At 38.5% G+C, this 11,915-nt stretch overlaps 1 protein-coding gene and 1 long non-coding RNA gene across 2 annotated transcripts; both read left to right on the top strand.

Moving 5' to 3' along the window:
• The first annotated feature begins 2,080 nt into the window (after positions 1–2,080).
• On the top strand, positions 2,081–2,850 carry LOC148790759 (uncharacterized). Its single transcript, XR_016077212.1, has 2 exons — positions 2,081–2,239; positions 2,381–2,850. It is a non-coding gene; the product is annotated as an uncharacterized LOC148790759 (long non-coding RNA).
• A 439-nt stretch (positions 2,851–3,289) lies between these two features.
• On the top strand, positions 3,290–4,249 carry LOC104606491 (uncharacterized). Its single transcript, XM_010271721.3, has 2 exons — positions 3,290–3,467; positions 3,558–4,249. The coding sequence occupies exons 1-2, from the start codon at positions 3,381–3,383 to the stop codon at positions 3,870–3,872; spliced, it is 402 nt and encodes a 133-aa protein (XP_010270023.1). The 5' UTR covers positions 3,290–3,380; the 3' UTR covers positions 3,873–4,249.
• The last annotated feature ends 7,666 nt before the right edge of the window (positions 4,250–11,915 follow it).

Here is an 11,915-nt window from a genome sequence, read left to right on the forward strand (position 1 = left end):
TTACTTTCAAACTAATTCCAATTTTTTATTTATTTTAAAAATATAAATTAGAAAATAAAAAAAATGATAAAAAGAAACTTTCATATCTCCAAATCTTGTTCGATTATTTCAAATGGCCAAAATTAAATAGGGTATTTAGTTATTCCATTTTGATTTTGAGTTTTCTCATTGATATGATTCTTCTTAAGTTGAAACAACAAAAAATCATTTCTATGATTTTGATGCAAGAGATGAGAGATCAAACACTGATCTTATATTAAAATCTAAGATACACTAATGATTCAAATGATCTAGGATTTGAGAGAGATGTAAGAAGAGGGCAAGCGTTGTTGTAGCGATGGTTGAACTGTTGACTCGGAAACCAAAATCCAAAGCGGTTCCATTTTTGTGTCAATTTTTAAAACATTGATTTTAGTCAAAAGAAAGTTCAACAATCTTATTTATATTTTTAATAATAGTGTAAATATAGAATTATAGATGTCTTAATTTTTTTCTATATTTGTTTTATATTTTTGTATATAAATAATTCCAATATGTCACACTTACTTTTTGTTTAATATGATAATTAATTAATATTATACATGTGCCTGAATGTTTTTTGCAACACTTATGTATTTTCCTTTTCATTTTTTCATTTTTATAATTTATTAATTTTTATTATTTATTTATGACACTAAATGTTAATACATTTGACCCAAAAGTTGAACTATTGATCTTTGCCAAATAGTAAAATAATTTTATTTTGGTCAGTTCTAAAGTATGTATTTCATTTTCATTATCAATAAAAATAATTCTTTTATTACACTTGCTTTTAATTTGATTAATAAAAATATCATAAATGTGTCTAATTTTTTTCTATATTTTTGTAATTTTTTATATTTATTTCTATTTTAAAAATTTATTACCTAACTATGACTTCGTAGGTTTATCAATTTGACTCAAATAGTTGAATTGCTTAGCCATCACTTAGATAAATAATTTTTTGGGGAATTTCCCATCTCAGTAGAAGCTTTCCAAAGAAATAGCTTAGTAGCCACATTAGCAGCGCTTGGGATGATTTTAGGCGCGGCGTATTCCCTTTGGCTATATAATCATGCGGTTTCTGAAAATTTAAACCTTGATTTAGCCAGTTTTAAAATATATGATTTGATATTGTTACAAATATTGGGATAGATCTAATTAGTATCATTTATTGGTGAAAAATAATTTAAATATAGGATTGAATAAGAGAAAATGAGAGTTAATACCTTTTAAGTACAAGACTTAATTAGAGGGGATTAAATAAGGTGGAAAATAATAATTGAAATTATATTTTCAATCCTTACAATTAGAGATAGATTAAATGCACAAATATGACTATTATAATAGCCATTAAAGTTATAATAAATTGACTTTCATACCCTTTCTTAAAAAATAAAATAAAAGGTAATTTTAGTCCAAAAAAATTACACACTACATTCACACTTTTATATATAGTATAGATATAGATAGTCATTCCCTCCCTTCTTGGAGATAAAATCTCATTCCATTCCAATTTCTATTTCCTGTGCCAAACGAACTATGAAAATAAATTATTCCAATTTCAAATATTTCATCCTTAATTAATTTTTGCACATTAATTAAGCCGAATCAAGCAAAAATAGCTAATAATTTTGCTATTTTTTCAACGGTCAACGATGAATAATTTTTGTTCGAAATTCTAATTCCCTGAGTGTAACTCGTAATTCAGTAATTGGATTGGCATGAAGCCTAGTTTGATTGATGGGTTAGATTCGGACAATTCCATTTTAAAAAGGAATGAAAATATAAAATCTCCAAAGTTGAAATTAAAGTTAATGAAAGTTTTACGTCAGAAGGGAGTCTAGTGGAATTAAACAAAATCGGTGGGTGCCACAAGTGAAATTGGGACTCGACATCTCTCATCGCTACTCCCGCCTGCCATGGTCTTCCACCAATTCATGCTCCGTCTCTGACCACTAAATCACCCCTTTTCTTGGACATTCAACGTTTAAGTGCATGACATGTGTTAGCTAAATACCTTGTCTCAGACCGGTTCGATCATTTCTATTTAAAATAATTGACTAATTGTCCGTCTCTGTAAGTCTAATACCTTACCCGATCTTCAGCGTTGGAATTGTTGCAGTAAGACAAAGAAGTTGAAATGCAGGCCGTGAAGGAGAAGCTCAGCGACATGAACGCTTTGCGCAAGGCCAAAGCCGAAGCCAAGGCAGAAGAGAAGGTATATCCCATTTCTGATTCTCTTCTTCTTTGCTTTTAATTGTTACTGTAGAGAGAATAATTAATATATAGTTATAGACTAAATACCCCATGCTTCTTATGCATTTTGCTTGTTTGGTGGTGGGTGCCTGCGAAATTGCAGGCGGAGAAGGAACTGGCAAGGAACCGAGTGGAGATGGCACACGAGTTGAGGAAGGCAAAGGAGGCAGAAGCTGAGATGCAGCTTCATGCATCCAAGGCCGGACAGAAGGCCGAGGCGGAGACCACAAAGCGCTTGTCCGGCTCCCGGTCCAAGTCCCAGCCGTAGTTCATACATGCAAGAACCCATTATTGGCCGGTGGCCGACGTTGTTGCTGTGCTGATGTCCATTGATCTGGATGGCCCCGCTAACACTGACGCGGTCACTGCCACAAATAAATTCCTGTAGATTACTGTGCTTTCTGATCATGCGTGGTTGTTATTCTCTCCGGCCGGCATGGTTGTTATTCTCTCCGGCATCGGAGTGGTCCAACATTGGAAGTGTACATGTAGTTAGTTGCAGCTGTTGTTATATATGGAAGTAAATTAATTCCTTAATCCTTATAGCTAGCCAGGTGGCTACGACTCTATGAATCTGTGTTGTGTAGTGAATGTGCATCATATTTCTTTCAATGATTTAAATCATTTAACTATATGCGTACTGGATTGGAATTTGGAATTAATATTGATGAGATATTATTAAAACCCGTCTAGACAAAGAGAGACTTGGAGAAAAGACCACGTACTCATTAACGTCAAGGAAAAATAACAGAAACCCAACACAACTTAGCATCCATCCAAGAAAGAGACAGGGGATACGGTACCGACAAATTATTAAGACCGCCTTGAGTTTTCATTTTTCAACACAGAAGATGAATGAATTAGCCGCGACCACGTTTTGGCGTGGCGCTAGGCGGAGGTAGTAAGATTTGCATGCCAGACGCGTGGCAAATGTCGTGGCAATGCTTCAAGACTCACAGAAGCAGAGAAGAGATCGAGACCCCAAACTTCCCATATAAAAGAGATCTAGAACGGGAGAAAATTAATTAAGAGTACTGCTGCAGATCGACGAAGGAGATCAGATCCTCTTTTGGTGGTTGACAAGATCTAGTAAAGGAGATAATATGCAGGCAGCCAAGGAGAAGCTCAGTAACATGGCCAGTGCTGCAAAAGAGCGCGCCTGTATCTACAAAGCAAAGGCTGAAGAGAAGGTGATATATATGATTTGGTGTGTGTGTGTGTGTGGATTATCTGTGTTTTGTTAAGCACTGCACTTGATTAGCTTTTTTTTGTTTTCTCAGGTAGAGAAGGCCGCAGCGAGGACTAAAGAAGAGAAGGAGATAGCCCGAGAGCGGAGGAAGGCTAAAGAGGCACAAGCCAAGATGGAGTTGCACCAAGAAAAGGCTAAGCACAAGGAGGAGAGATTGAATGCAGAGCCACACACACATCATCATGTAGAAAACGTTCCAGTTCCAGCAGCATCTGTTTACGATAATCAGCATGTACACCGTCCAATATTAGGCACTGCGGCACCCTCCACGGGGATCAATAAGACCACTGCTCTGACTTATCCCTTGGCAAAGGACCCTCCGGCTGCTAATGGGAATTACATATAGATGTCCTGTGATCCTATATACCATGTTAATCAAACTATATATATACTTTGTCTTTTTGCTTGTTTAGCACATTAGAGAGAGAGAGAGATGGTGGGGAATATTTGGAAGCTGGTCGGGGTGGTGTTTGGCATTGATTAATTCTTCTTTCAAAGAGAACAGACAGAGGCACTTTATGAGTGTTAGTGTCTCTACTCTATCAGTGCTCCACGTCACATGACTCGAGTACATATAGCTAGACTACTCGAGTACATATGGTTAGTGTCTCTACTGTATATTTTATTCTACTGTAGAATTGAAATTCAGAAGCAGTTCAGATAATTGTAGATGTCAATACATACATACAGTAAATCGAATGCAATTGAAAAGATCCATCCCTACATTTTTCCGTATTTGAACTATGGGGATATAACTTAAGCACAGTCCTTTTTCCGGGGAACTCATTACGTACTCATGGACCCTTACTTGTATCCTCCAACAAAATTTTTTATATCTACCCTCCAATAAAATTAAATTCTCGATACTGTAATACAATTTTGGTTCTCAACTTTTAAATGATACAATAATTCAGTAACCGAAACAATCCCATAGGCTAATAATACTGATCGGAAATTTTCTCTAAAATTAAAATGGCATCACGTCTTTCAAACTTTTCATAACTAACGGGAAATAGATTTTAAGGCCCGGTTCTTTTTTCAAGATTCATGTTTTTTTTTTTAGGTAAATAAAGAAATGGCTATTTTAGTCAGAAAAATTTATTATTAACTATATATATATATGTGTGTGCATGTAATAATATATATAATTGGATTGGACTCGAATTGGGTTCGAACATTGAAAATCCAAACCCTCGTTGGTTCACCCAAATTGCAACTCTAATTTATAAATAAATTTGGGAAAAAAAAAAAAACATGAATATCTTAGTGCAAACCTTAAATAAATTTGTTATAGGTTTTCATATAAATTTGAAAAAAGTTAAAGCCTCTCAAGGACAAGAGAGCGGTGGCTCCAGCAACATCTACCCTCCCTCGACGATAGACCAACAGTGAAAGAGGGTAATTAGATAAGACAGTTCATGGAAGAATATAGGATAATCCGTGCAAAGGTGACGTGAGTATGTGGGGTTTTAACTCGCTACAGTTCATGCAAGGATATAGGATAATCCGTGCAAAGGTGACGTGAGTATGTGGGGTTTTAACTCGCCCCCTCAAGCGATGCCGTGGTAGTCATGGAGAGCTTGTCATGGAGGAAGGAGAAGCTGCGAACGTGCAGAGGTTTGGTAAAGACATCTGATTCAACTCAACATGCTTGTTGCAAGAGTGTTGGACGGGATTGGAAGCAAGGTAGTTGGCACCGATATTGTCACACCACAAGACTAGAGAGGAAGTGGGAGAGAAGTTCGTGAAAGATTTGTACTCTGCTGGATCTGGAGATAGTGGATAGATGCAATAGCCGCCATGAGACCATCGGTCATCAAGCGAACCAGCCCAATCCGAATCACTATAGCCATGAAGCTGAATCAAGGGAGAGCAACGAATATGAAGTCCAAGAGTGTAGATGTGCTTGAACGTAGGATACGCTTGACAACAGCCCAATGGTTAACCGTGGGCTTGGACATAAATTGAACCACCTTGTTCACAGAGAGAAAGTCAGGTCTGGTCGAGTCACGGTCAAGTACTGTAGAGCACCAATAGTGCTTCGGTACAACGTTGGATCATCAAAGATGTCAGAATCATCAAGGAAGAGTTTAGTAGAAGCCACCATCGGAGTGATGCACGGTTTAGCATCTATCATGTGAGTGCGGTGAAAGAGATCCAAGGCATACATGGATTCAACAAGAGTAGGGCTGGAGCGAGTGATGATGATATCATCAACATAAATGAGCACCAAAGTAACGTCACGAGCAGTGTGATGAGAACAGTGAAGCATCAGCCTTCGACTCAATGAAGTCATGAGTAACTAAAAAATTGTGTAGCCGAGTAAACCAGGCTCGTGGAGCATGCCGTAAGCCGTAGAGAGAGTTGTAATCGACAAACATGATCGGGGTAGGATGGATGCTGAAAACCGGGTGGCTAATTCATGTAGACTTCCTCGGTTAAGTAGCCATGAAGAAAAGCGTTGTTGACGTCCAACTGACGGATGGACCAGGACTTGGATGTAGCAATGGAGAGAACCAACCTAATTGTGCAAGGCTTAACAATCGGGCTTAAAGTATCTGAAAAGTCAATCCCCTCTTGCTAGTGATACCCTTTGGCAACGAGACTTGCTTTGTATCGTTCAACGGTACCTTCAGTGCAGCGCTTAATTTTGAACACCCAATGGCATCCCACAATATTTTTGTCTTGTGGCGGAGGAACAAGAGACCAGGTTTGGTTCTGAACCAGCGCAGAGAACTCGATATTCATGGCATCATGCCACTTCAGATCATGCACGGCTTGAGTAAAGGAGGTGGGCTCAATGTCAGTGGTGACCGAAGTGAGAGCATACCTGGGATTCGGTATGAAGACCCCAGATTTGGAGCAGGTTTGCATTCCATGAGTAGGAACAGAAGTAGAGGAAGAGGAGGCCATCGGATCCGGATCTGGAAGTGCAAGAGGAGTGATGGTGCTATTGGACTGCATCATGAAAGACTCAAGGGAGTCCACAGGAGAGTGGGCTAAGGGAGAAAGAGAATGGACCGGTGAGGAGACTGTAGCGGGATGGGAGAGGAGTGGTGCTGCAGTAGTAGGTAGCTGATGGCACGGGCCAGAACTGGTGGCAGACCCAATAGAGAGGGCATGTCTTGAGAGCATGAAGTCGTGCTATGTGGAAAGGAGCCATTGCTGTAAGAAAAGGATGTCTCATCGAAGATAACATCATCAGAAATGTAGAGACGACCAATAGATTTGTGCAAGCAAAGATAACCCTTGTGACGAGAGCTATATCCGAGTAAAGTGCAGCGAAGAGTATGGAAATCAAACTTGTTACGGTTGTAGGGACGCAGGTTGGGGTAGCAATCACAACCAAAAACTCGAAAGCGACAATAATCCGGGGGACGTCCAAAGAGCAGCTCGTATGGAGACTTGTGAACAAGAAGCGGGGTCAGAAGGCGGTTGATTAACAAAACTGATGTGGCAAAGGCTTCACTCTAGAACTGTTGAGGAAGTTTGGCATTGTTGAGGAGTGTCAGACCGGTATCAACAATATAGCAGTGTTTACGCTCGGCAACACCATTTTGAGCGTGAGTGTGTGGACAACTACAGCGATGGACGATACCGTGTTCCTGTAAATAAGCACGGAAGTTGCGGTATTTGCCCCGTGTGTAAGGTTTTGATGGGCCTATTCAATTGTTTTTCAATCATGGTCCGAAAACGAATAAAAGTATACAATGCTTCAGATTTCTTATGCAAAGGAAAAATCCAAGTAAATCTAGTAAAAGCATCAATAAATTCAATGTAGTAACGGTGGCCATTATTGGAGGGCACAGGAGAAGGCCCCCATAAATCAGAATAGACAACATCTAAAGGAGCAGACACACTAATTGATGAAGGTCGATGAGACTTTCCACGAACACAAGAAGAGCAAAAATCTGAGACAGACTTGGAGTCAACTGGTAGGTGGTGCTGCTGAACAATCTGTTGAACTACACGGTGTTGAGGATGTCCAAGACGTCATTGGCACCTGTTAACAATAGTACATACCCCCAGCATGGCCACAAGTCCTTTGTTCGAGCTACGGGAGGAAACAGAGAGCTGATAGAGGCCGTCTTTAATCAGCCCTTAAAGGATTGTGTCCCCCAAATTTTGTCCTTCACAACAAAACCATAATCATCAAATTCAAAAAGGACATTATTGTCTTGGCAAAACTAACGAACAGATATCAGATTTTTGGTGATGTCAGGTACATGAAGAATATTTTTTAAGTGCAATATACAGGAAGAGGTATGAAGAGAATTATGTCCAATATGTTTGATGTCCAAACATGTCCCGTTACCTACGGCTATCTTGTCATTGCCATTGTAATTAGACCGAAGAGAGAGATTGCCAAGATCGACGGTAAGATGATTCGTGGCACCAGTGTTGGGGTACCAATCGCCATCAGATGATTCCAGGGTATTGGAGGCAACGGGGACCTTAGACGGTGGATTACCTCTGGATGCCTGAAAACTGAGATCAAAGCGGTGGAAGCAAGAGAGAGCAGAATGGCCAACCTTGTCGTATACCTGGCAAGTGACCTTTGGTTGAGATGGAGTGGTGTTATTGTAACGTCCCTTACCTCTGCCACCGCGACCACCCCGGTGAGAGTTGGGTGGGCGAGCTCCTGGTTTATGAACAACTGAGTTGGAAGAGAGTTGAGTGTCAGTGAGAGTAGAGTGTTGGCGGTTGAGGCAAAGCTCAAACTGATGGAGGAGACTATGAAGTTCTTCGAGAGAGAGAGGGTCATGTTTGGTGGTGATGGCAGTGATGAGTGGATCATAGTCTGGTCCCAGACCTCCTGTGGTGTAGAGGATGATGTCATTGGACGAGAGACCTTGGCCGGTGGCTTCAAGGGCATCTGTGTAGCCTTTGACCTGTTGGAGATAGTCGGCCATCGACTTGGAGCCTTTTGTGGAGATGATGAAGGTCATTTTTAAGTTGCATGATCATGGCTCGTGAGGGAGAGGCATATATACGAGTCAAGGTCATCTATGCATCATGAGAGGTTCTACAGCCAACTACCCGAGCAAGAGCTCCTTCAGTGAGTCGCAAGCAACCAGCTAAGCAAGAGCTTGTCTTGGATCTGCCATGAGGTGAACGTTGGGTTCACGGTTTTGACACCGGCGATGTCTGTCGTATCATCGAGGAACTGAGGGGGACATTGGGAAAAGCCATCGAGATAGCCGAACAGGCCCAATCCTTCTAGCATAGGTTGGTACTGGGCCTTCCACAACAGGTAGTTGTGCTTATCTAGTTTGACGGAAATTAAATTGGCAAGATTGCCGAAGAGGGAAGGGAAGGGAGAACAGAAGGAGGAAGAGAGTGAAGATGGGTTGGCGGCCATGGCTCTGATACCAAGTGAAAGAGGATAATTAGATAAGAATGGTTCAATGTATTACTGATTGATCAAGGGTTTAAATACAAGGTTGTTGGTTTACAGGATAAGTACATTAGTTAGGATAACTCTATCTCAAGTAGAGTTTGAGATAAACTATGACTCTAGAGGATAACAATTATCAAGCGTTACAGTCCATGCAACGATATAGGATAATCCATGCAAAGGTGACGTGAGTACATGGGGTTCTAACTTGAACTTAGTATATGCATGTTTGGTATTGATGCTGCAGGTGCTGTTGATGTGTGGGTTGGAAGTACCGTTTCCTGAGAAAATAGTGTTTTTTTTTGTTTGGAGTAAAATGTTTCCTGGAGCATGTTTCAAAAAACGTTTTTAGCATTGGTATCTATTATCCAATGCCACATCATGTTCCTGTCACTGCCACCTCATATCCCTGTTGCCAGCAACGAGCTGCAGTTTCAGAAAATGCCAAATTAGGCATTGCTTTAAGCCACGCCTTCCCGATTTCCAAAGTATGGCTTAGAATACCATTTTTATGAAAAAAAGATTCCAAACAAATAAATGTTTTTTGGAGCACCATTTTTTCTGACATAACACTGATGTATCACGGTTTTCTGGATGCTCCTTAGAAAGAGGTCTGCCTGATGTTGGATATCACGTAGTGGGGGAGCCCTTCTGATAGCTTAGCACGGAATAGGTAAGTGTAGTCTACGATAGTCGATAGGGGACTGAAGTTCCGATGGGATGGATGCTTCCTTGCCAATGGGGTTTGCAATGACAACTCTCATGCCTCTTATTAGGTCATTGCAACCATCAAACTTAAAGGGAGGTTTCAATAACGGTCAAACACTTGAAAGGTGTTTCAACAGTTTACCCTTGATCTTACATGGAGGTAAATTCTACAACGATAATAAGGTCTGGACAAAATGTAAGACGCGTTTAACTGTGATGATCTTATGCGTCCGTTGCACTATATAGCAAAAGACTTGATTGAATAACCGTGACGATAAGCACATTTTTCTAAACATGGACCAATGAAAAAGTAAGCAAACTTTAATATGATTAATTGGGATCTGAAGTGAACGTAAAGCTAATATTTGTGAATGCACTTGAACTCCTAATAAAGGCCATTATTCTTTTGGCATTGATAAGAAGCTATTTGGTATTTTCCTATAAACTGTTTCATTCTTTGTCACTTCTATGGTTTTCAAAACTGGACCGGACCGAACGGTTGGATGGGAAAAACCGGGAATCAGTTATTTTACCGGTTCTGTTTTCACTAAAATCAGATTTTTGCCAAAAAAATGTTAATTGGTCAATAACCCACTGATCTAGGTAGTTGAACCGTTCAAACCATTAATTCAATGATTCTGACCTTTTTTTTGTTAGAACAGGCTGATCATTCGATTAGAATGGTTGAACCGTTCAACCCAGGAACCAAACCTCTAACCAACTTATTATCCGGGTCGGTTTTAAAAACCTTGGATAGCCCTATATCTAGGATTTGGGCCTCCTAGTTTTGAAGAATAATATGGAGGGGAAGTGACAATTTGATAACGCTGAATCGGGCTCTAAAGTCTAAAAAACCTAATTTTCAGACTTCGGTCTTGTTTGAGATGCTACTTCAAAACAAGATCTAAATCAAAAACTCAAATCAATTTTGTTAAGTTGGTGGCCCATCACGGAACATGGTCAGACATGTTTCAAATGTGGGTCATTTACTAGTTTGTCATCCAAACTTTAAACAAGTTATATGAGGTACCCCTCACATAAATAGGTGATATTTCTACCATCATTTTGGAGTAGATTCATCATTTTTTTATTCTTCATTTATCCTATACATTTTATTATACCATTTGCCTCATTCAACTTCCCTATTTTGGTTTTTGCATACAACTGGAGCCTTAGATTCACCACCCCATTTGGGAGCAGGTATGTTTTACTACTCTTCCTTATTTTTTCCTATTCCATTCATCCTTTGGACTTTCCTTTTCATTGTTTCTCCATTTTTTCCAATTTTTTAATCCTTAAAAGACATTTTGAAGTAATTTTTTGCTATTTTAATTTTTTAATACTATTTTAATAATTTTTTAGTAATTATTTATTGTTTTTTAATTGTCTTTAATAATAATTAACCATCCTGTTAATATTTTTATGAAAGTTGTCTTGGGCTATCAAATCCAATCATATTTTTCAACGTTATCAAACTCCACCTAAGATTACAAATAATAATAATAATAATAATAATAATAATAATAATAATAATAATATTTTATTATTATTATTATTATTATTAATGAGCATATGAAACAACTTCAAACATTTTATTAATAGAAAGCATATTTATATTATGTGTGGTATATCTTAGTTTTGGAAACCATAGTTTAGTAAAACCATAAGGTATATTTAAGTAATAACCCAATAATATATATATTGTTTAGGACCATTTTATATACCCATTTTTTTTCATAATCCCATTTTTTATGAAAAAATGGATAAATGCACTTATTTGTCGGTTTATACATCGGTTGGTTTCGGTTTGTAAGTTTTCAAATTTTGAATATTTGAATCTACTCAATTTATTTTTACCATTTCCTTAGGCCTTGTTCATTTACAACTTTACAAGCTATCTGGATAAATGCACTTATTACATAGGTAAATTCACTTAACCATATTCTCTCAAGTTAGTATTTCAAGATTCCCATACATATTTACCGATAAACGAACGAGACCTGAATTGAAACTATGGGTTTTGGGCTCTTTTCATTTGAATCCATTTAATTCATTCATCAATAAATGATATTTATGTGCCAGTTTCATTTACCACTCATGTTGTATTCTCTCTAATTTCTGTATAAAGAAATAATGAAGAGACAAATTTCAAGAATTGGCATCCAACTGAATCAGAAAGCTAATTGTGTTATTGTCAGTGTCTCAAGATGTTATGAGTTTTAATGTGTTTTCTTTTGAATGATTTTCTGCTCCTAATTTTGAAGTTTGAGAGAGTCATCAAAC

This window comes from Nelumbo nucifera, chromosome 6 (assembly GCF_055504915.1).
Source record: "Nelumbo nucifera cultivar China Antique chromosome 6, China Antique-T2T, whole genome shotgun sequence".
NCBI lineage: Eukaryota > Viridiplantae > Streptophyta > Magnoliopsida > Proteales > Nelumbonaceae > Nelumbo > Nelumbo nucifera.

Coding starts and splice junctions, on each gene's coding strand:
- LOC104606491 (XM_010271721.3), top strand. CDS start 3,381: ATGCAGGCAGCCAAGGAGAAGCTCAGTAACATGGCCAGTGCTGCAAAA. Junction 3,468..3,557: donor AAGCAAAGGCTGAAGAGAAG/GTGATATATATG, acceptor TTGTTTTCTCAG/GTAGAGAAGGCCGCAGCGAG.